This window comes from Macaca fascicularis, chromosome 20, assembly GCF_037993035.2.
Source record: "Macaca fascicularis isolate 582-1 chromosome 20, T2T-MFA8v1.1".
Classification (NCBI taxonomy): Eukaryota; Metazoa; Chordata; class Mammalia; order Primates; family Cercopithecidae; genus Macaca; species Macaca fascicularis.
This window is the reverse complement of record NC_088394.1, coordinates 79800047-79824917: the sequence shown is the minus strand read 5'-3', so window position 1 is coordinate 79824917 and position 24871 is coordinate 79800047. Positions and strand designations below refer to the sequence as shown.

The following is a 24871-nucleotide window of genomic DNA, read 5'->3' as shown; positions in this document are numbered from 1 at the left end:
GAGAAGCTGGGGTGAAAAAGCTTAGGGAAGAGGTTAGACACAGTTAGGGCCACGTGCACAGAGGGCCAGGAGGGCTGGGGAGAGAGCCAGGACTGAGCTGGGTCTCTCCTTCCCCTCTTCTGCTTCCCTGGGTGACCTGTGCCCAGGACCCTGTGATCGGAGAGCCCAGAGTTTGGTTTAATGCTCTGCTGCCACTGCCTTAAAATTCTTAATTTTGAACACGAATGTCCTGAATTTCCATTTAGTACTAGGCCCCAAAATCTCATGATGCGTCCAGCCTGGGGCTGTACCCTGCATGAGGCTCGGTAGGTGGGAGCTGTCTGTGGGTTCAGCCCTGGCGGGCTGGGTAGGCTTTGACAAGGCATAGTCCCCTCAGCCTCAGTTTTAACCAAGGGAAATTGGCCCTGGTATTCCTTTCCTCCTGGGGCCCTCAGCAGCAGTGTCGCACAGGGTGGTGGGGGGGTGGCGGGGGGAGCAGGAAGCCCCTTGCTCTGAGCCTTGGCTCTTGTCCAGTGTCTAGCCCCACCACAGGTGTGCTGTGTGACCAGGGGTGGGAAGCTTCCCTCTCTGGGCTTCTGTTCCAGCTGTAGCCTTGTGATGAACAATCTCTCACACTCTGAATGTGCAGCTCCAACACACCAGGACCTAGACAGGGGTTTTGAACATGAGGGCAGGGAGCGGGGCCGCTGCGGCGGACGTACCTCTTGTCTGCACTGCATATTTCCCCGGCAGGAGCCTCTCGGTCTCCACTTCCCCATCCCACGGTGCCCAGTCTGCAGCTTCCAAGAGATTTTGGGTGTGTAAACTGAGGCAGAGAGAGACATGCACCCAGGATCAGAGACCCCCCCCCACCCTGGAGTGCACAACTCCTTAAGGCTGGGGCTTGAGAAGGCCTGAGGCTGTGGGTCTGGAGGGGAGACCCGGGAAGGAGGTGGGCTTCCCCGGACCCCGTCTCGTCTCCTGGGCTTGGCCTGGCCCTTCCTCCAAACCTGTCCTGCCCCTGCTGACCCTGACCTTGTTCTAGAATTTGAAAATTTGCTGATATGGAGAACTGTGGGGCGGGACGTGGACTTTCCTCCCTGCCGTCTTGTTTACCTGTTAGGTGATTATTGGAAACAGAATTGCTGAGTTGCTCCTGGAAAGTTTGACTAAGACAAAGACAGACACTGTTAAAGGCAGGCAAAAGGGCGATGGTTAGAAGGGCCACGGGGAGGGGAGGAGCCAAATGGGTCTTTGCAGGCTGACTTGAGGGGGCTGTCTTGGGGGCCAGTGGGTGCCCTGGTTCCCCTGGACCGGCCTTGTGCTTTGAGGCCATGAGTTCAAGTGGCTACTGAGAGCTTGCCACGTGATCCTCCAAATTCAGGTGTGCCCACAGGACGGTTTCCAGAGACAGCAAAAGAAAATAGAGGTTCCAGGGAAATTTGAAATTCAGATAAATAAGAAACAAACTTTTAGTATAGCTTCAATATTGCACGTGACATACTTATACTAAAAGTTTATTTCTTATTTACCTGAAAATTCAAATTTCCCTGGCAGCCTGTGTTTTATTTGTCAATTCTAGTTGTAAATGTAAAATACATACCAGAATTCAAAGAATTAGTACCAAAAAGGTAAAATATCTCATTCATAATTTTAATATGGATTACATGTTGCAATGAAAATAAGGAAAATATTTGACATACTGGGCTAGATAGAATATATTATTAAAATTAGGCAGGGTGCGGTAGCTCACTCCTGTAATCCCAGCACTTTGGAAGGCTGAGGCGGCTGATCACCTGAGGTCAGGAGTTCGAGACCAGTCTGGCCAATATGATGAAACCCCGTCTCTACTAAAAATACAAAAATTAGCCAGGCGTGGTGGCAGTCACCTGTAATCCCAGCTACTCGGGAAAGCTGAGGCAGGAGAATTGCTTGAACCCAGGAAGCAGAGGTTGCAGTGAGCTAAGATTGAGCCACTGTACTTCAGCCTGGGCGACAGAGCGAGATTCCATCTTAAAAAAAAAAGAGGCCGAGTGCGGTGGCTCACGCCTATAATCCCAGCACTTTGGGAGGCCGAGGTGGGCGGATCACAAGGTCAAGAGATCGAGACCATCCTGGTTAACACGGTGAAACCCCGTCTGTACTAAAAATACAAAAAAAATTAGCCAGGTGTGGTGGCGGGCACCTGTAGTCCCAGCTACTTGGGAGGCTGAGCCAGGAGAATGGCGGGAACCCAGGAGGCGGAGCTTGCAGCGAGCCGAGATCATGCCAGTACACTCCAGCCTGGGTGACAGAGTGAGACTCCGTCTCAAAAAAAAAAAAAAAAAAAAGAATATATTATTAAAATGAATTTCACTCATCTCTTTATTTTAACCTGGCTACTGGGATGTTGGAGGACACACATGGCTCTCGTTGGGTCTTTGTTGGACACTACTGGTGTGGACCTCGGCACTGTTGCTAACAAGAGCTGGGACATTCCAGGGTTCCTCACTGAAAGCCCCACTCTGTCCCAGGAACCCCCAGGCCTGGGTAAACCAGGACAGTTGGTCACCCTGCAGTGCCGCAAGTGCCCAGGTGGACAGTGTGGCCAGTAGAGGCGCTGTCCTTCTGAGCCTCAGTTTGCCCATCTGTGCACTGCTCCTGCCGACGTGGAGTGTTGGGGTGGTGGCGGCGGATCCGTGCAGGCTGAAGGAAGGGGCCTGGCACTGGGGAGCCCCTGGTGCTGGATGGCAGGCCCCTCCCCAGGCCTCCCCGGCCCCCATGCAGGCTGCCCAAGAGCTGAGCAGCCAGGGGAGGAGCGGGTAGGGGTGGCCTCAGGGTGCATCCCTGGTGGTCCTGGTATCGAAATGGATCCCCTGTGCCCCTATTGGAAAACCACCATTCCTCTCTGCCTAAGAAATCCCAGAGCCATTCAAAGGGGCCTCTCTTGACTCCTCCTCATCCCTTCCCACCTCTGTTTTTTGCCTCCCTCTTCCTCAACCAGTGGCTCCCGCAGCTCTACCACTGCTGGGCACCTGCAGGCATTGGGCACTGTGAACAGAGGGTTCTTCAGGCACAGCCGAGGCTCAGAGAGGCCGATCTCAAGCCTGAGGCCACACAACGTGAGTGGCAGAGCTGAGGCTCGAACCCAGCTGCAGAGTTGGGCACCTCCAGGAAAAGACAGAGCAAAGGAATGAAGGAGGCCTCCTTCTTGCCTCAGGTGCAAAGGCACGGGTCCAGAAACTCGGCCACGTTCACCACGCCACAGCCCACAGGCCCTGCCCATGTCCACGGCCGTCCACACTGTAGGTGCATTTCTTGGACCCATGCTTTAGACCTGCACACCGGTCCAGCGAGGAGGGCACAGTGCTATGATTCTCCCCACACTACAGGTGAGGAAACGGAGGCCCTGAGTGTAAGGTGTGGCCCAAGTCATGGTCAGTGGCAGAGCTGGGGCTGTCACCCCGTCCTGCCCAGAGCGGTGGCATGAAGAGATCAGGCCATTCCAGCTCATGAAACAGCTAATATTTGTTTGGTGCCACAAGGTGTACAGAGCCTTTTCACCCACACTGTGTCATCGATTCTCCCAGAGCACACAGATGGGCAGATATTTACAATACGGATTTCAGTTTACAGAGGAAGAAAGCCGGAGGAGCCTTCCCAAGGCCACAGGAAATGGAGTGGGGTAAAGGGATTGAGACTTCAGGCTGTCTGGAGGCCAAGCCACGGAGGGCACGGGTGTGAGCTGCCAGTGCCCTGCTCAGGGGAGGCAGCCTCAGCCAGCTCCTGGGGGGTGGGGGCGCGGGGCCACTGTTACCCCCGGGGGAAGAGGGCACCACAGCTGAGGACTCAGGGCCCAGGGAATGGGGTAGAGGGAGGTCAGGAGCCATAGGAGGAGGGCGGGGAAGGGTGGCCGCACAGGGGTGAGGCTGGGGAGGCTCCCGTGTCTTCAGGCAGCCACATCCTGTCTTCCCCGATTCCTCCCTCTTTTTCCTAAAACCCAAGAGCGAGTCTCGGCAGGAGAGTGAATGTGTCTGCCCCAGAGTTCAAGCGGTCAGGCGGTCCAGCCCAGCTGTGTAAAAGCCCTCCACTTTGGCGTCAGACAAGCTAGGACTGGGCTCCGTCGCTGTTGGCTGTGTGACTCCGGGCCTGTGGCTGAACCTCTCAGCGTTTCCATTTCTGTGTGTGAGATGGGGAGAGCGGCACCTGCGTTCTGGCGGAACCTCCGTCTCCGCTGCACACTGCGGATTGGCTGGGGAGATTTTAAAATACACTGATGCCCAGGTCCCGGCCAAGAGAGGTCTGACATCCCTGGGCTGGAGTGTGGCTGGACATGGGGAGTTTTGTCCCCGGCGATGGCCTGGGCTGAGAGCCTCTGTCCCTGTGGCCATTGGAGGATGAGCTGAGATGCAGCCTAGAAATTGCCTGGCCTGTGGAGGTGCTGCATACATCACTCCCCCCTCCACCCGGCAGCCCATCTGTTGTGTAAAATACATTCACTGCCCCGTTGAAGGAACAGCCACAGGTTCTAAAGGAAACGTTCATCTTCAGAAGAGCCAGGCCAGCAGGATGGCAGGGGCCCGCTGGTGACCCTGGTATGGGGGTGGCTCATGGGAAGCACAAAGGGCTACTGAATCGGCCACCTGGAAGAGAGAACCCCATCGGCACCTTGCTCATTCACCGTGTGCAGGATAAGCCCTTCCCTGACTCAGTTCCCATAGCACCGACTTTGAACTCAATGGACTTTGAACTCAATAGACTTTGAACTTGGTGTTTCCCCTTGGGTGTTTCATGTCACTCATCCTAAGCATGGCCATACTCTGAGCCCCAAATTACAATCTTCTTTTTGTATTATTATTTTTTTTTTTAGTAGAGATGGAGTTTCACCATGTTGGCCAGGCTGGTCTGGAACTCCTGACCTCAAGTGCCACCACAGCCTCCCAAAGTTTTGGGATTACAGGTGTGAGCCACCACACCGGGCCCAAATTATAATCTTAAAGTAAAAAGTCCCAAGGGAAAAACGCCCAAGCGAGAAATGGTTATAACAGACAAGGAGACATTAATTGCAGCATTAACATTAATATTAATAGTGAAAAACTGGGAACAACTTCGGTGTCCGACTATGAGAACCATTCAGCAAACGCTGGCAAATGCCCAGAGAGGAATATGATACAGCCTTAAGAAACAGAGTTAGAGAACCAGGCGGCAGAGCAGCAACAAGATAAGCAGATGATGAGACCGGGCTGATGCCGCGTCCGATGTGTAGGCCACTGGGCAGGAGCTGGAAAGGGATCAGGAAGAAAGAAAGAAGCTAGACTGATGGCTGGGGCCAAGGAATTTTGTGAGTTTTTAAAATGCTAATTTCCATTATATTTGTATAATGAACAATAATCATAAGGAAAGGCAATTCGGTGGGACAAGGACCCTCTGTGTTTTGCTGAGTTTACTCGGTATATCACAGATGGCTAGCACAGGGCCCAGGGCATAATAGTAGCTCCATAAATATTAATTGAATGAATGAATGAATCCTGTTGCTTTCAGACTTTGCTGATAGACTTTCTTTTTTCGAGATGGAGTCTCGCTCTGTCACCCAGGCTGGAGTGCAGTGGTATGATCTCTGCTCACTGCAACCTCTGCCTCCCAGGTTCAAGCAATTCTCCTGCCTCAGCCTCCCAAGTAGCTGGGATTACAGGCATGCCCCACCATGCCTGGCTAATTTTTGTAGTTTTAGTAGACACAGGGTTTCACCATGTTGGCCAGCTGGTCTCGAACTCCTGACCCCAGGTGATCTGCCCGCCTGGGCCTCCCAAAGTGCTGGGATTACAGGCATGAGCCACCACACCAAGCCAACTCTTAAAACATTTTTCAGCAGGCGTGGCTCCTCTTGGCTTTATACTGTACACATATGGATTGACACGCCTTTCATATACTTACTTTTTATTTTTTTGAGACAATCTTGCTCTGTCACCCAGGCTGGAGTGCAGCGGCGCGATCTCGGCTCACTGAAACCCCTGCCTCCTGGGTTCAAGCTATTCTTGTGCCTCAGCCTCTTGAGTAGCTGGGATTACAGGCATGTGCCACCATGCCTGGCTCAGTTTTGTATTTTTAGTAGAGATGGGGTTTCACCATGTTGCTCACGCTGGTGATCTCAAACTCCTGGACTCAAGTGATTCGCTTGCCTCAGCCTCCCAAAGTGCTGGGATTACAGGAGTGAGCCTGTCGATATGTTTACATTTTTGATGATAATTTTGAATTGGCCAAAGGTGAAGACAGAGCCCTGTGGCTCACCCTTAGAGATGCTTTCTCCAGTGGACACAGCTCTGTTACTGGAAGAGGGCTGAATGGAAAGGGTCCTGTCCATGCAGTCAGGAACTCTGGGTTGCATCTCAGCTCTGGAACTTCCCAGGGTGTTCTTGGGCAAGTTGCTTCTCTTCTCTGAGCCTCAATCTCCTCATCTATACAATAGGAATAGTAATGCCTGTTCTCCAAGGTGACTTGTTGCCTGACACCTCCTAGCTCCTCAGTAAATGGGGGGTACCCCCCACCTCTGTCCACCAAACCCTGTGGGTGTTAATCGTCCAGCTCTCTGCAGCCACTGGCTTTCCTGTCATGCAGCCTGCATTTCCCAACAACTGTCCTCCAGGGCAGTCATTCTCCAAGTGTGGGTCCCTGGCCAGCAGCGTCAGCAGCACCAGCAGCACCTGGAAATGCATCAGAAATGCAGATTCTCAGGCTCACCCGAGACCCAGTAGATCAGAAGTTCTGGGTGTGGGCCTGGCAGTCTGCGCTTTCACACGCCTTCTGGGTGGTCCTGATGCTTGCTTGAGTTTGAGAGCTGCTACTGCAGGACAGGATGAGAAACTCCACCAGGAGCCTCTCTGCCTACACCCTCCTTGGGAGCAGTCCATAGGCACAGCGAGAATGACAGGCATGTGGCATGGCCCTCTCGGGAAATCCAGGGTAGAGCCTCTGGGTGACAGCTTCTCCATTCCTACAGGCTCCTAACCCACAAGCCTGTGCTAGAATTCTGCCTGGAAGGGCTGTCAGTCCCCACGGCGGGGGTTCTTGCACATGCCTCCCTCGTTCCGCAGGAAACTGGAGCCCCACCTGCATGTCCCTGCCCTTAAGGGCCCTGACGGTTTCCTGTGACCCAGAAGTGACAGTGGCTCTAAGGGCGAGTGCCCGGGTCCCCTGCACACCAGGAGGTCACTTTGCAGCATGAGGAGGTCTGCAGACTCCAGTCCCTTGCCCAGACTTCCATTCCTTCCTAACGAGTGTGTGACCGTTCCAGCACGAGTCCCTGGCCCTCGACTGAGAGGTCACTGCCCCTCTGGAAGGGGAAGGACCATCACTTTCGTTTTCCCCACAGCGGCTTTAAACCAAACCAAACCAAACAAACCCTGTGTGCTGCTCTTATCAGACTCCACAAACACTCCAGGCCTTGACTTCTGGCACAGGTAGGGTCAGTGACATAACTGAGAGTCATGTGAGCCATGCCCCTCCCCAGACACAGGGCCAGCCCAGCCTGTGAGCACTCTGCCCCTTTCTTTCTTGTTGTTGTTGTGATGGAGTCTTGCTCTGTCGCCCAGGCTGCAGTACAATGGCACAATCTTGGCTCACTGCAACCTCCGCATCCCAGGTTCAAGTGATTCTCCTGCCTCAGCCTCCCAAGTAACTGGGATTACAGGTGTACGCCACCATGCCCAGCAAATGTTTTTATTTTTAGTAGAGACATGGTTTCACCATGTTGGCCAGGCTGTTCTTGAACTCCTGACCTTGTGATCCGCCCACCTCGGCCTCCCAAAGTGCTGGGATTATAGGCATGAGCTGCCATGCCCAGTCAACTCTGCATCTTTCTCTGCAGAGGAGCCATAGCGCCGGACCTCCTGGCATTCCGGGGAGTTTCCTGGCCTTGGGGCTCCTGTCACTAGGCAAAGCAGGATTCCAGAGTCCTGTCCTTTTCTACCAAGGTCCTGCACACCCCCGGAATCTGACATACTACAAATGAGACCCTGCCCTGCAGGGGTTCCTGCTGTCCCCAGGCCCACCCCAGACTGACGGCCCAGCACTGACAGGCCCCTGCAGGGACTGACCTGGGAGGACCTCCCCACCTGGTTTCTCTGCTCTGTCCTTCCAGGGCGTGGGCTGGCCCGTGGCCTGCCGCCCCCCACCTGCACTGCTCTGCTCTGCTTGGAGGCCCTTCTTTGCTTTACCCTGGTCTGGGCAACACTCTCTAGATTTGTCTCTAGTTTTCCACTGTCCAGAGAAGCGGCGGGAATGCAGCTTGCATCTCCGCGGCCCTGCTGTGGGCGGTGCTTGTACCAGGAACTTTGTAAGTGCACTCCTGGCTAGGAGGTTCTGAGGCTCCTGCTCTGAAAACCAGACCAGATGAGCCAAAAAGTGATTCCAGGCCAGGCATGGTGGGTCACACCTGTAGTCCCAGCACTTTGCGAGGCTAAGGCAGATGGATCACTTGAGGTCAGGAGTTGGGAGACCAGCCTGGCCAACATGGTGAAATCTCATCTCTACTAAAAATAGAAAAAATTAGCCGGGTGTAGTGATGTGTGCGTGTGATCCCAGTTGCTTGGGAGGCTAAGGCGGGAGAATACTTTGAACTCAGGAGGTGGAGATCACACCACTGCACTCCAGGCTGGGTGAGACCCAGTATTGCGTGCGTGCGGGGCAGGGGGGCGGCAAAAAAAAAGGCATTCCAGCCGGGTGCGGTGGCTCATGCCTCATGCCTGTAATCCCAGCACTTTGGGAGGCTGAGGCGGGTGGATCATGAGGTCAGGAGTTCAAGATCAGCCTGACCAATATGGTGAAACCCTGTCTCTACTAAAAATATAAAATTAGCTGGGCGTGGTGGCGCGTGCCTGTAATCCCAGCTACTCAGGAGGCTGAGGCAGGAGAATCACTTGATCCCGGGAGGTAGAGGCTGCAGTGAGCCGACATCGTGCCATTGCACTCCAGCCCGGGCGACACAGTGAGACTCCCTTTCACAAAAAAAAAAAAAAAAAAAAAAAAAAAAGGCACTCCTGCCCGTGTGTCCATGTCATATGGCCCAGGCTGGTCTCAAACTCCTGGGCTCAGGTGATCCTCCCGCTTTGGCCTCCCGTGCTGGGATTACAAGCGTGAGCCACCGGGCCCGGCTCAGCAGTCAACCCCTTTTCTGACTTCTGTCCCATACGTCAGTTTTGCCCGCTCTCAATGTTGGCATAGATGGAACCGCACAGGACGTTCTCTCTTGTGCCTGGCTTCTGTGGCTCAACATTGCGTCTCTGCTGGTCACCACACTGACGTGCAGACCAGCGGTTCCCCCTTCCCACTGCTGAACGGGTCCCCTGCTGAAGAGCCTGCAGCTCTGTTTCTCGGGGATGGAGGCTCACTGTTACCAGCTTGCTCTGGGGCCATTCCCGTGGGAGTCTTTGTGCGCCATCTGTTTGCATTCGGGCATTTGAGTGAAGACTGAGAAGCGGCACTGCTGGGCCACAGGGAAGGTGAGGGTGATGTGTATTAGAAACTGCACCCACTTTTCCAGAGGGCTGCCCCCACTGCACCAGGGTTTCCATGGCAGCCTTTCAGCATCCTACCCCCTGCTCCCTCCTATCAAGCGAGTTTTCTACCTGCAAAGCAGGCCACACCCCTCCCTTGCTTACAGCGCTTTGATGACTGCCCTGCCTTCAGAGGAAAAGTTTAGATTCTGCTGAGCCACAGACCTCCTACCCCCCAGCCCTGCGGGTCTCCCCACCCTGGACCTCATGTTCCGGCCGTATTAAAAGCCCACTCTCCTCTGAGCACACACCATTTCTGTCCTTTCTGCCTGGTGCACAGGTCCCTCCCTCGCCCTCCTGGGGAGAGCCTCCTTGTCTTCTAAGACGTCTAAAACATCTTCTCAACCTGCTAACTCCTCCGAGGCCCTGACTAGCATCCTCTGGCCGCCTCCACCTGCCTCCTCGAAGCCACCTTGGTTCGGGCTGTCTGAGCACACTGGGTTTGCGTTGTACAAACTGTCTGAGCGCACTGAGGATGCTGTACAGTCAGGGCAGGGTGGTGACTTTCTCCTCCCTAGCTGTGTCAACAGAGCCCAGCAGGACAAGGAGGCCTCAGTAAATCTGCACTCAAGCTGTGAAACCGAGTGTGGGTGGGCGCAGGCTGAGGGATGAGTTCCACACTGAAGGGGGCGGCAGGGTGAATCTCTGTAGATGCCTGTTCCTGTGACCATCACCCAGGACAAGACGGGGAGTATGCCCAGCCTCCTGGAAGGCTTCCTTGGGGCCCCTCAGTTTTTTTTTTTTTTTTTTTTTTTGAGATGGAGTCTCGCTCTGTCGCCCAGGCTGGAGTGCAGTGGCGCGATCTTGGCTCACTGCAAGCTCCGCCTCCCGGGTTCACGCCATTCTCCTTCCTCAGCCTCCCGAGTAGCTGGGACTACAGGTGCCTGCCACCACAGCCCGGTAATTTTTTGTATTTTTAGTAGACAGTGATAGACAGGATGGTCTCAATCTCTTTACCTTGTGATCCACCCGCCTCAGCCTCCCAAAGTGCTGGGATTACAGGCGTGAGCCACTGCACCCGGCCTGGGACCCCTCGGTTTTTTGACCCCTTTCTGCTTTTTGTCCCCATAGATTAGTTATGCCTGTTCTGGAACTTGACATAAATGGAATCGCACAGAATGCCCTCTCTTGCGTCTGGCTTCTTTTGATGTCGTGTCTCTGAGATTCAGCCACACTCCTGCTTTGAGAGGCAAATTCCTCTGCCTTGACATGTGGCATCTTCCTTAGCCTGGACGTGACTGTTTCTCTCCCTAGACTTCTCTTCCGATTTCCTGTCTCCTTCCTCTGCTGGGGTGGGGCTTGGTCTGTAAGTTCCTGGTTTCTGAGTAGACAAGGCCTCTTCTTCTTGTTCTTGGCAAATTATCCTTGAAATTCAGGACATTTGAATTTGAATATCCTTGAAATACATGGGCCATGGTACTACCTCGGCACCTCACAGAGGATTCCCAGGCAGGTTGCCCAGGGCTCCCCACGTCTGGTGCCCTCTTTGCAAACACCTGGCCTTTCATTCAAGGCAAACTCTGGTCCACGCATGCCACCTAGATCCACGAGGAGGAGGCTGGGCCCCTCCTCCATGCCTGCTGGTGTGGTAACACAGCCAGCCACTTTGTATTTTTCAGAGGAGGGGAGTATTACGGTTTAGTCTACACACAGCAGTGAATTCTGAAAGTGGGGTGCCAGGCCAGCAGCACCTAGGGATTTTGAAATCCAAGTTCGTGGGCACCCTTCATCCTTCTGACTCACAGAATCAGAAACACTGGTCTGACTCCGGGGATAAGCAATCATGTTTTTTTTTTCTTCGAGATGGAATTTTGCTCTTGTTGTCCAGGCTGGAGTGCAATGGCATGATCTCGGCTCACCGCAACCTCTGCCTCCTGGGTTCAAGTGATTCTCCTGCCTCAGCCTCCTGAGTAGCTGGGATTACAGGCATGCACCACCACACCCAGCTAATTTTGTACTTTTAGTAGAGATACAGTTTCTCCCTGTTGGTCAAGCTGGTCTTGAACTCCCGACCTCAGGTGATCCGCCTACGTCGGCCTCCCAAAGTGCTGGGATTGCAGGCCTGAGCCACTGTGCCTGGTTGCAACCATGTTCTTAACCTCCCCCCCGAACCCAGGGGTTCTGATGTATACTCAAGTGTGAGAGCTCCTGACTCCTGGCCCAGGAATGTGTTGGAGATAAATCAATCAAAATGGAGCATCGCTTTCGTTAAGTAGAAGTATGTTATCACTATTCCAAAAAATTAAAAAGAGGTTCTAGTACATGGGGCTGACATGGTCTATTACATAAGCAGGGCACCAGAGCCTCCTAGGTGGTCACCCAGCTCCCAGGTGGTCACCTGGCTCAGTGCTGGCATGCAGGTCTGCCTCACACGGAGGAACATGGTGACCCAGGTGCGTGTCTCCCTGAGAGCAGGTGTGGGCAGGATGATCATTTTCCATTGGCTTCCCCCATCCATTCTCTACCTCCTCTGTCCTGCTCTGAGCTCCAGGAGGCTGAGCCTCAGGCTCTGCACCCTTAGGCGCTCTGGCCCGCTGGCTTCTGGTTGGGTTTGATCAATGGGAGGCTGTGGCAGAGTCCAGAGCGGGAGAGGAGTGGGTGATCAGGGCAGTGTTGTGTTGTCAAATGTTTAACAACCAGTCTTGGGGCTGGCTCACACCTGTAATCCCAGCACTTTGGGAAGCTGAGGTGGGCAGATCACGAGGTCAGGAGTTCGAGACCAGCCTGGTCAACACGGTGAAACCCTGTCTCTGCTAAAAATACAAAAATTAGCCAGGTTAGGTGGCGGGCGCCTGTAATCCCAGCTACTCAGGAAGCTGAGGCAGGAGAATCACTTGAACACAGGAGGTGGAGTTCGCAGTGAGCCGAGATCGTGCCATTGCACTCCAGCCTGGGTGACAGAGTGAGACTCCATGTCAAGAAAAAAACAAACAAACAAAAAAAACCAAAAAAACCCCACCAGCCTTGTGGGGCACTGTGGAAAGCACTGTTTGGCAGTGTGCCAATATCTGTGGTGTGAACACCCCCACCATGATCAATTTCACGTTACCAGTGTAATATTTCTGAACAGTGGAGTTGGAAGGAGATGCACAGCTTTGCACTCTGTAGCACTAGTGCTCCCTGAAACACACTTTGGGAACCATGGTTAGCAGCTGGCATAAATACCGACCATCACCCTTAAAGGCCTGGGGACCAGGGACTTAAGGAGTTAGGGATGGTGGTTGGAGCTCAGAGGACTAGGAGGCCATGGGACACCAGCACCTCCATCTTTCGGCTCTGGCTACCCACTGTAATCACCTGAGACCATCTCCAGAGATGATAATACTGGATTTTTTAAATTCTCAAATGATTGCATTGTATAGGCTGGGGAGAACCACTGCCTTATAGCTAGGATCAGTGGGAGAGGCAAGAGGATGACGATCTTTCTATATTGCAATCTTGGGTCACATTAATAAGGGCACAGTCTACAGAATGTGGGAGGTGATGGTCCTGCTTGATTTGTCATTGATCGATGATACCAGGTTCTGAGCCCCACAGCTTAATGGAAACACCAAGTTGGAAAATGTTCAGAACAGAGAAACCAGTACAGTGAGGAGACTCAAAACTTGGTCTTGAGGGGCTCAAACTAGGCCTGTCCTCTACAGAACTCCACAGATAGCGGCCATTCTGGGAAGCACGGGAACCAGTTCAGGGCTTGCCATCTGCCACACCGGCCCTAAGCTCTGTCAGTTGAGGGCTCACCTTTGAAGCCACTCTGGTGTTTCTGCCTTCCCACCGAGGAACAGGAGGGATTTCCTGAGGGTGGAAATGGCAGATGCAGGGTGGGGAGAGCCCAAGATGAGGGGGACCTAGGGTAGGGCAACAAGGATTCACTTGGGTGATGAGGCAATCAATGATTCTCCAGGGTCATGCGGGAAGACCAGCTAATCTCAGGCACGATTCGATGAGCTCATGAATATTTAAGAAACAGGATGGAAAGGAGAAGGGTCAGATGACAGTGCGGGCCATGCTGGTAGTTCTGCCCAAGAACGCACACCCTGTGCCGGAGGTCAGGTCTGCCAAAGCTGGGACCGTGCTGTCCTCATTCTCTGTTGCATCCCTGGCCCAGACGGCACTCACAGCATGCTCAGTACAGCTGCATTCAATGAATGAATGAGCAGGAAAGCGAGACGGGGTCCCGATGCGGAGGGAAGATGGGCCACCAGGGCTGGCCTTTGTGAAGAGGGGGCTTTTCCACTGAGGCCTGAGGAGTGGGTGGGGAGCCAGCCACGGGAAGAGCACTCCAGGAGGAAAGAAGAGCACAGGCGGAGGCCCGGGGACTGGCAGGGCCCTGTGGGTCTGAGGTCAGCAGTAGGGCCTGGGGGCGTGGAGCTCTGGCGGTGAAGACGGTGATAGCGGAGACGGGGACAGAGGGTTGACCCCACAGGGCCGAGAGACAGTGGAGTCAGGAACTAGCCTCAGGGGCTGCTTCCCGGCTGTGTGGCCCGGGCCAGCGACTTAACCACTCTGGGTCTCAGTTTCCTCAGGGCAAAATCGAGAGGAAGACAGCAGCCATCTCTTGGGATTGAGAATGACGGGTGGCACTGGGAATGGTGCCTGGCACACAGTAACCTCTGCAGCAATGGTCGCTGCCATTGTTATTGTGATTAGCAGCGAAGGAGCTGGGGAGACAGAGCTGGGCCTGGACGCTGGGTCAGCCGGCCTGGGTTTGGGGTCTTTTCCCCGACTAGGAAGAGTCTGCAGCTGGCAGAGGTCCAGGGTTTCTGGGTGCTGCCCAGGCCCCTAACTGCGAGCTGTGTCTCTGACACTTCCACGTCCTGGAAGGAGGGCTTAGTGGGCCTGCCCATCCCTACAGGCTGGGTGCCCTGGCAGGCATGCTGCCTCTTGCTCTGGGTGGCAAGGAGCAGGGAAGTGGGCGGAGCGACGACAGGGTTGGGAGTCTTGCTGGGCTGTGACGGCAGTGGGGCTGTGTCCCAGGTGCTTAGGGACACGGTGTCCCTCTGTGTGAGCCACTCAGCTGTGGGTGGGCCGGGGGGGCTGGGTCCCACCTGGGTGGGTGGGTGAGGCCCTGCCTGCAGGCTCAGCAGAAGGGGCCTCTGGGTAAAGGGTGAACCCGGGGCAGGACATGCCCAGCCACCTCCTCTCTCTGGGAACTCGCACTTCTCCCCGCCTGGGCGCCAAAGCTGGCACTGCCCACGCCTCCTTCCTTCCCTCCCTAGCCCCGCTCTCTTGCTTCAGTGGCTCAGGCTGAACCCTGAGTCAACCTTGCCCCCTCTTTCGTTCACAGCCCAATCCTTTAGCAAACCCACCACCTCCACCTGCAAATAGATTCGGATTCTGACCCCTGGGCCCCTCCCTGTGACCCTGGGTTGCTGCAGAGCCTCCCAGTTGAACGGTGCCCCCACCGCACCCTCCACACAGCGGCCGGGACACCCACACCTGAACAGCGCCTTCTGCTGACCACCCCAGATATCGACAAGTCACTGCTGAGCTGCGTCCCGTGTCCCCGTCTCCATCTCCCTGGGCTCCTCCCTGCTCCTGATTCACTCTTACCCCAGGGCCTTTGGACTTGCTGTTCCCTGTGCCTGGAACACTGCTCCCTCAGACGTCCACATGACACTGCCTCAGTGAGTTCAGGTCTGTGCTCCAGCGTCTCCTCAGCCAGGCCAGCGCTCCCTGCATGAAACTGGAACTCCCTCCCCCTCACGCACCTGCATTTTTCTACACAGCTTCATTGGCACTTTAGGTGCTATACACTTCCTTGATCATTTGTCTGAATCCCCACCTTGGGATGCAGGTTCCCAGAGGGCAGGGTGTCCTCTGCTCTCTTCCCTGGTGTATCTCAACTGCCTGGCACATAGTAGGTGCTCCCTACGTACCCTTGCTTGAATTGGGCCGACATGCATTCCTTAAGCAAGAGACGAACAGGGTCACGGTCTCCTCCCTCTGGGCCTGGCCTTTCTGTCCCTGGAGACACAACACCAGAAGGCTCAGCCCTTGCAGGACACCTTTAAGCTCCTGGATCCCCAGGAGTGGCTGCTGGCTTTCCCTTTGCAGAGGCCACAACGAGCCCTGAACTGATGGCCAGCAGGCCAGAGGTAGCTTCTTGCTGGCCAGGGAATTGGGGCAGGACACATGTTATTTGTTCATCCGGCACGGGGCTAACTCTGGGGGGGCAAATGCCGGGGTCCGTCAGACAGAGGCGCTCACAGGCGGAGGAGGCGAGCAAGCGGGAGGCGAATGCCACACCCATGGCGCATGCTGCTGGGCGGGCTGAGAAGATTCCCCCCAACCCAGTCTAGGAGGCTTAAGAGACTTTCTGCAGGAGTAAGATTAAGGACCAAAGACCTTAGCCAGGAAAGCTGGGCCCAGTGATGTCCCCCAGCAGGGAAAGAAGCCGAGGCCAACACAGGAGGGGACGGGGCTCTGTGGGGTTCAGTGCCAAGGCTGAGCTTTGGGGTATGCGGGGCAGAGATGGAGGCTGCTGTCGCCTGAGGGGGCTGGGGCTGGGAGGAAGAGCAGGGCAGGAGCAGGCTCTCATGGGGGTTGCAGAAAGGCCACCATTGGCTGCTGGGAGAAGGACCTGTTGCTGCAAAAGTCGGGCCAGAGGCGAGGGTGGTGACGAGGGTGCAGACAATCAGATGGATTTGCGAGCTTGGTTCAAAAGCCACAATCTGGGCTTCAGGATTCTCATCCATAAATAAGGGGGCTGGTCTGGGTTCTCTCCAAGGGACTTTACGTCTTGAAGATCTGGGTGTTTATTCTTCCAACCCCCTCCGCTCCCAAAGGAACATGAAGTGGCGTGGGAGTGGGGAGTGTGTCATCCACTGTCGGTAAGAGCAGGAAGCTTACCCAAGTGAACAACCACAACAGAAACCCTGCATGGCTCCAAGTCGCTGCTGTGACGCCATCGCATCTGAGGGCAGAGGAGACGGGATGTTGAGAACCAAATGGTGGCTTCCCAGTGACGTGTCCAGAATCTGTAAATGCGACCTTGATTGGAAAAGGGGTCTCTGCAGAAGTCATTCAGTTAGGAATCTTCGAATGACATTATCTTGGATTTAGGGTGGGCCCCATATCCAATGACAAGCGTCCATGTATGAAAGGGGGAGATCTTTTTTTTTTTTTTTTTTTTTAATTTATTTATTATTATTATACTTTAAGTTGTAGGGTACATGTGCATAACGTGCAGGTTTGTTACATATGTATACTTCTGCCATGTTGCTGTGCTGCACCCATCAACTCGTCATTTACATCAGGTATAACTCCCAATGCAATCCCTCCCCCCTCCCCCCTCCCCATGATAGGCCCCGGTGTGTGATGTTCCCCTTCCTGAGTCCGAGTGATCTCATTGTTCAGTTCCCACCTATGAGTGAGAACATGCGGTGTTTGGTTTTCTGTTCTTGTGATAGTTTGCTAAGAATGATGGATTCCAGCTGCATCCAAGTCCCTACAAAGGACTCAAACTCATCCTTTTTTATGGCTGCATAGTATTCCATGGTGTATATGTGCCACATTTTCTTAATCCAATCTGTCACTGATGGACATTTGGGTTGATTCCAAGTCTTGAAAGGGGGAGATCTGAGGACCCAGGGAAGAAGGCCATGAGACCACAGAGGCAGCGGTTAGAACCAAGGGACGCCTGGAGCCCCCTGAAGCTGGAAGAGCCAATGAAGATCCTTCCCGGAAGCTCCAGAGGGCGGGTTTCCTGCTGATGCCTTGAAGTTTGACTTCTGGCCTCCGGAACGATGAGAGGGTACGTTTCTGTTGCTTTAAGCCACTTAGTTTGTGGTCACTGGTGATGTCAGGTACAGGAAACTCATTCAGGAGGAATTGCAGGGGGATTAGACGCCGACAGAAGGATTGTTGAGGAGTCTGTGGAGGATCATCTCTCCCTCAAGTTTCAGGTCTGGGCTCCAGCACAGCTGGGGGCCCTGCAGGGGTGGCGGAGGCGCATCGGAGACAAGGGGCAGGCACAGGACAGGGGCAGGCACAGGGCAGGGGCTGGGGGGGTCGCTCGGCGCCTCTTCCCTCCCCAAGCTGGGCACCTGCGGCTGCCCTGGCGGAACATTCTGGGCCTCGCGTTTGCCAGAAGCGAAGTTTCACAAAATGAAGGGAAGAAGGGGGGCGGTGTGGCTGTACTTGACCTCATCTGCCCTTGGCTGTAACCTTGGAGATGTTTAAAATGGGAAAGAGACGGCACGGGAGGAGAGTGACACTGCTCACACAGGGCGAGCGTGCGCCGAGGCCATGCTGCTCCTACAGAAGGCGCAGGAAACGGTGGCCCAAGTGCAGAGGGTCTGGCATACGGTGGAGCGTGGGGACCATTTCTGGAGCACTCATCGCCCCCACCCCACCAGCAGAGCTCAGCATCTTTCCTGTGTTACACCACGGGGCGTCTCAGCCTCCCCATGAGGAAGCTGCTGTTCCGGGCATTTTACAGATGAGGAAACTGAGGCAAAACAGCCTTCCCAAGGTCATCCTGCCAGGAAGTGGTAGGGCTGGGGTCAGAGCAGCTGAGCCTCCTGAGGTGAGGTCAGAACGGCTGAGGCCCTAGGTGCCTCCAACTAACAGGCTCTGTGGCCTTTGTGTATGCAAGGGACCAGGTGTCCCTCCAGGGAGGGGCCTGTCCAACTTCAAACCTGGCTGGACCTACCGTGCCAATAAGGTCTCAGCATGGGTTCCCACACTCAGAGCTGAGGGTTCCCCAGTGCCTGCCGCCGCAGGAAGGACCAGCACAGGTTTGGGGGTTCCTCCTGGGCAAAGACTCCAAAACCAAGTGTGAGTCTGGAGCACCGGGAGCCAGGGCTGAGGGGCTGGGAAGCAGGGCTGGAGCACCCTGATGGGGATGGCAGCGCACTGAGGCCCTGGACCCCCAGTCTGTGGCCTCTGCTGGTGGAGCCGGGATCACAGGCCTGGGTGGGTCCCCTGACCAGGGACTCCACTTGTGGTCTGGGGTTGGGAACTGGGTGTCCCAGTCCCAGTGTTGTCCAAAGCTTCCCAGGTGGTTCTCATGGGCAGCCATGGGTTGTAGCGGAACAGTCTGGAGAGGTCTAGGTTCAAACTGCAGCCCTGCCCTTCCCTGTGGGATCCGGATCTGGGAGGCCGTTCTCGCTCAGCCCTGAATGGAGCTCGCTGGACAGAGAAGGGGATGGTCTTGAACATTTGGGAACCGAAAGCCCAGTGAGGCCGCAGCATCTGCCATTCTGTAGTGGGAGAGACTGGGGGTGGCCATGGGCGTCCTTGGAGGGCCTGTAGTTTATTCTCTGAGTCACACCCTGTGGGGCACACAGAGTCCCCTGGGCAAGCTCGTTCACAGATGAGACTCAAGGTCAGAAAACCGAATGCTAGGCCTCTGCCAGGGACCCAAGCCTTCCCCCAGTTGAGTGCCACCCACAGCCAGGCGAGAATGACAGGATGTAGACGCAAAGAGGTACACGGGGCAGACCTGCTCTGGCCGTCCGCTCTCCCCCATCCACCAGGATGAAGGGGCCAGGCCCCAGCATGGCAGTAGGTGGGGAATCAACGAGCGGCTGGTGACCAGAGGACAGCGCCCAAGCCTGGCTGAGACAGGCATGAGTGGCGGTAGGTTCCGGGGCCTGATGACAAGGCTGATGTCTATCGAGCACGTTCTGCACACGGGGCAAGTGCCAGGGTCTCCCTCGGAGGGGCTCACTTCACCTCCCAGGATCCCTGTGAGGAAGGCACCCGAGTAGCCCATTTTACTGCCAGAGAGATTGCAGCTCACAAGTAATGACACTGCCCCTAGATCACATGACAGGTAAGCAACGGCACCGGGTTCCCACCCAGGCCACCTGCGCCCGAGTCTACAAGCTGGGCCTCCTTACTCCAGGGCCACCTCCTGGGAGCCCCTCCTCCTGTCTGGCCCGACCAGGCCCCCCCAGTACACACCACCCACTCCTGGAGCAGCCCGTGCCCCTCCTGCTCCAGGCCCTCCTTACCTGACGATGAAGGGGCCGGGTGCGACAGAGGTGACCAGTTGGCCGGGGAGGAGTGGACACAGTGGGGCTGGCCCTCCCCCAGGGGACCCCCCCCAACGTGGTAACAGGGGAGCTGGGGGAAAAGAGGCCAGGCTGAGCCATTTGTCGCATCACAAAGTCCTGCCCTGGGCTTGCTGGGGTGCCCGGTCAGTGGTGGGCAGCCTCAGGGTGGCTCTGTCAGAGGGCCCAGCCGGCCCCGCTCCCATCCTCTGCCACAGCTCCTCTGGAGCACCTGCAGCCTCGGTGGTGGCACCTGGAAAAGGGCCACATTTTGCCAAGGTGTGCCTAAGGGGCAGGTTGGGTTGCTGTGATGACGGGTACACAGGGCCCTGCACACAGTAGGTATACAGTAAACACCTGCTGAAGGATGTGTCTTTCCCACAGTCACACGCACGCAGGTGCTGACGCAGGGCTCAAACCCAGACCCACTTCGGGGCCCACCTGGTGCCCTCCTCCCAGGCGGCCCTGCCGGCTATGAGGGCGTGGGAGCCCTGGGGATGGAGGTTTGTACCAACCTCGGTGCCCACCCGGTGCCTCCTCCCGGGCGTCCCTGCTGGCTGTGAGGGTGTGGGAGCCCTGGGGACGGAGGTTTGTACCAACCTCGGTGCCCACCCGGTGCCTCCTCCCGGGCGTCCCTGCTGGCTGTGAGGGTGTGGGGGCCCTGGGGACGGAGGTCTCCACTTGTCCAGCCTCCATCCCACTCCCCGGGAGGAAATTCTCCGCGGAACTCCCTGCTGGGCTGACACTCCTCCACCGCTCGACACACCTAGAATCGGGCCAGGGCTTGGTCAGCTCGGAGCCTTCCTCCACGGGAATGAGGCTCAGGAGGCTGCTGGCCTTGGGGGGACTCTGGGCGGGACCCCCCTTGAGGACTGAGACCCCCTCACCACCACATTTCTGCCCACAATTCATTGTCTGCCCGTGGTTATTCTCCTAAGAGCTACCCTTGCAGGGGCAGCTGCTGCGAGGGGGGGGAAGCCCCTCTGTCTGTCCACCGCTTGCCCTTGGCAGCCATCTCCACCCGGCGCCGCTTCTGCACCCCCAGGGATGCCGCCTATCCTCCTCAGGTGGGCACCAGCACTTTGCCCCAGATCCCAGTGAACAGCACAGCCGCTTAAGGACAGCACAGATCCTAGGAAGACAAGGTGGATGACATCAGAAATGTTCAGAAGGTGGTCCGTGCCAGCTGTGGGAACGGCCCCAGGTCCCAGGCCTGTGGGCACCCGGGCCTCTCTGGGAGGCAGCCTTTGCAGATCAGAAGGAGCAAGTGTCCTTCTGGGTTGATGTGGGCTTTCTGGTCAGAGCTGCAAAAGGAGACACAAATCACAGCTCATTCCAAGAGCTGCCTGGAGCCAGTGGCACCGTCACCACTGCAGGCAGCCACCGAGAGCCGACCTGAGAATGCACATGAGGGCCAGGGAGGCGGCGGCTCGGCCTGCAGCGTCAGCAGTGCAGTTCGGCAGGGCCTGCTAATCGTCGTGCTCAAGTTTCAAACTGTTTACCAAACGACCACAGAAGCATTTTAATAACAAACATCTCACTTGAAGGCCAGTATGAAAAATTTTACATAAAAAGTTAATTTTACTGGTTTACATTGTTTTTATACATTAAAATGGATACATTTACTTATTTTTTTGAGACAGGGTCTCACGCTGTCACCCAGGTTGGAGTGCAGTGGTGTGAACATAGCTCACTGCAGCCTTGACCACCGGGACCCAAGCAATCCTCCCACTTCAGCCTCCCAAGCAGCTGGGACTACAGGTGCTCACTGCCACATCTGGCTAATATTATTTTTATTTTTTGTAGAGATGGGGGTCTCATTATGTTGCCCAGGCTCTCCAGCTCCTGGGCTCAAGGAATCCTCCTGCTTTGGCTTCTCAAAGTGCTGGGATTAAGGCATGAACGGCCATGCCCAGCCAAAATGAATACATTTACTTATTGTAAATTTAGTAATGGCCACACGGCTCATAAGTGACAATGCCAGCTCAGGGCCCATCTCTGGGTTCTAATAAAATATTTTCTAGCCTCTGTCCTGTGTAACAATACAGTTGAAAAAAACTGGGTACAGCTGTGTTTTTATGTGCCTAAAGGTCAGCAAGATGTCAGAGATGACTGTGCGTCATATGGATGCGCTGGCACCATCTGGATGGGTAACTGAATGCAGTCAACTGTGATTCATAAATTACACCTGCTCCATGGGAAGCTGGACTTTGTCAGGCAAGAGGCTCCTGGACTCCTGCTATCAGAGAGCAAGGACCAGACAACTCAATGACTGCACCTCTTCTCTCACCTCAGCTCTCCCACCCCTCAGACCCTGCCTCGGCTACAGTACAATGTCTGTCTCTGTTGGTGATGCACAACCTACCTGCCTTCACGCATTTAGACACAGTGGCCTTTGTTTCAATGTTGTCAAGCGGGAGACGCAGACAACGTTTCTTCGAGGCTTGGGCAGTGGTTGTGCGAGAGTGGACGCTAAGTCCAGGCCAGCACTGAGTGCTGTATTTCAGGGACACAGGAACCCGTCCTGTGTGTGGGTCTGTGACATGTAAGGGCCTCTCAAGTGGGGTCCGTGGCAGGTGCCCTCCTGCCTGGGTCTAAGGCCAGTGCCGATTACTGTTGTGAAAGCCTCACATTCGTTTCAGAAGAGGTTTGGCAATCTACTGCTTTACCATTGGGTGGTGCCTTCATGATCCTGAGGTCGTGGGTAAAAATCTCCACTTTCAACCACAAAGCTGCTTTGAGGATTGCAACACTTGGGCAGCAGAGGTTTGTGTCTGCTGCTGGTTTCTAAGCCAGCGTGTGTCTGTGCTTGCACCGGAATGAGCGGGAACTCTGATTCACACAGATAAAAAGCTGCAAATTACAAGAGTTTCAGACTGTTCTCTGTGTGTGTGCTCCAACTCACAGATTTTGGGAGAAGCCTGGGTATGCTGAGGGCTTACAGAGTCGAGATGACCTCATACCACACGGTGACAGGTTGGTGGTTCCAACGTGCTAATATCTGATGCATCACATTTGTGAATCGACCACTTCCAGTGCAGTTACAAATGAGATTTTAAGTGAAAGCTTAATAAGTAAAGTATTTCGGAGCTCTGGAAGGCCTGCAGGATTTGGCTGGTCCCCAACGCCCCTGTGCCAAGCAGAGGCCAAGTTCTGCTGGGGTACCCCAACTCCTGGTCACGTAGGGAAGCTCCTCCTCCCAGGACGCCAAGCTCTGGCTTCCACCTGCACGTAGCTTCTCCCTCTGGTCCCAGTGCTTACCACTGGTTGCCCAGGGTGTGAGATGTGTGATGACCTGGTGGCTCCTGGACGAAGCAATAACCTCATTTAAGTCTTTTCCAATTCTTGCTCCTTCACAAGTCTTTTGAGGACTTTCTGAGTCCTCAAAGAGAAAGTCTGTTTGGTTCTTAATATATGTTTAAAAAACCTTAACATGGCCGGGCGCGGTGGCTCAAGCCTGTAATCCCAGCACTTTGGGAGGCCGAGACGGGCGGATCACGAGGTCAGGAGATCGAGACCATCCTGGCGAACATGGTGAAACCCCGTCTCTACTAAAAAAATACAAAAAACTAGCCGCGCGAGGTGGCGGGCGCCTGTAGTCCCAGCTACACAGGAGGCTGAGGCAGGAGAATGGCGTAAACCCGGGAGGCGGAGCTTGCAGTGAGCTGAGATCCGGCCACTGCGCTCCAGCCCCGGCGACAGAGCGAGACTCCGTCTCAAAAAAAAAATAAATAAATAAAAAACCTTAACATTTATTAATCCTCCCACGCCCAAATTTTTTTTGAGAGAGAAAGCAACTATATCTAACTGAAGTTTAAATTTTTTTTTTTGAGACGGAGTCTCGCTCTGTCGCCCGGGCTGGAGTGCAGTGGCCGGATCTCTGCTCACTGCAAGCTCCGCCTCCCGGGTTTACGCCATTCTTCTGCCTCAGCCTCCCAAGTAGCTGGGACTACAGGCGCCCGCCACCTCGCCTGGCTAGTTTTTTTTTTTTTTTTTTTTTGTAGTTTTTTAAAGTAGAGATGGGGTTTCACCATGTTAGCCAGGATGGTCTCGGCCTCCCAAAGTGCTGGGATTACAGGCTTGAGCCACCGCGCCCGGCCGCTGTTTTGTTTTTGTATTACTTTTTACTTTCAACTTCTACTTCATGAAAACAATCCAGCTTTTATTGATGGGAGTGATATTAAAAAATTGTGACAGTGGTCAGCAAATGACTGGTGTTTGGGACCCATGGCCTCTAGATTTAGCGGGGTTTGGATTTGTGATCTGGGCTCCGTTCCTGAAGCAGAAAGTCATGTCCTCAGTCAGCCTGAGTTGAGACCCATGTGAAGTGGCTGGAGGGGGCCCTCTGGGACATTTGCAAATGATCACGCCCCTGCTCTACCGCAAACGACGACTGGGCAAGGAGGACTGACCACGGGGCTGGGCAAGGAGGAGCTGACCACAGGAGGCTCGGACTGGGAGCCGGAAGAGCCCCGGGGAAGCTTCGGCGAAGAAAGCAGGAAGAGCAGCTGGTTGGGGCAGCCCCAAATGCCTGCTCTGGTTCTGAGTATCGTTACTGAATCCCTGCAAGGGAGCAGTGAGCGGCTGTGCAGGCTCTGAGTGCAGGTTTAACGCCTGGCTTGGTTTGCTACCTGTGAGGATTTTTTTTTTTTTTTTTTTTGAGACGTAGTCTCGCTCTGTCGCCAGGCTGGAGTGCAGTGGCGCCATCTCCGCTAACTGCAAGCTCCGCCTCCCGGATTCAAGCGATTCACCTGTTAGGATTGTTAACATTCAGCGCTCAAGTGCAGAGTCGAGGAGGCTGGAGGGGCGCAACACCGCCATCTCGCGGCGACTGGGTGCACAGCGCCTGTGAGGACCCAGACTGGGATCCACCTGTCCCAGAGAATCATTTTCAGCATCAAAGCGCATCCCTGCGCTGTCCGTAAAGAGCTTGCCATGCGGCACGTACCGCGCAGGACTCCAAACCTGCCTCATCTTTTGAGATCCCCATAGCCCCTGAAGGAAGGGACCACTAATATCAACATTCACAGGACGGAATCGGAGGTGTCCTTGTGTTCACAGCCGGGCAGCCCACCCAGCTCGAGGAGGGCCTTTGGGGAACGCTGTCTAGCTCGTGAGAGGTGGCAGTGGTTTCCCGAGAAGGGCAGCCGCGTGTGGCTTCACCGTTCCCTTTTGTGTTTAAAGGGAACTTCCCCGGATGGATTAGGTGTCATGGCAGCAGTGTGAGAACAGAAGTGCCCAAGCCCGTCCCCTGGGTCAGCCCCTTCAGCTCTCTGGGCCTCAGTGTCTTCACCTGTCAAACGGGGACAGCGACACTCCTTCCCAGTGCAGGGTGGGGTCCGAGTGAGTTAGGGCAAGCCA

At 55.1% G+C, this 24871-nt stretch overlaps 1 protein-coding gene across 1 annotated transcript in view; it reads right to left on the bottom strand.

The window, feature by feature from the left end:
* Positions 1–1623: 1623 nt before the first annotated feature.
* MLYCD (malonyl-CoA decarboxylase) overlaps positions 1624–24871 on the bottom strand; it is a 48007-nt gene continuing 24759 nt past the window's right edge. Inside the window, exon 5 of the mRNA XM_074027667.1 lies at positions 1624–6659. Coding sequence (XP_073883768.1) covers positions 6471–6659 — 189 coding nt within the window. The 3' untranslated portion in view covers positions 1624–6470. The remainder of the gene's footprint in view (positions 6660–24871) is intronic.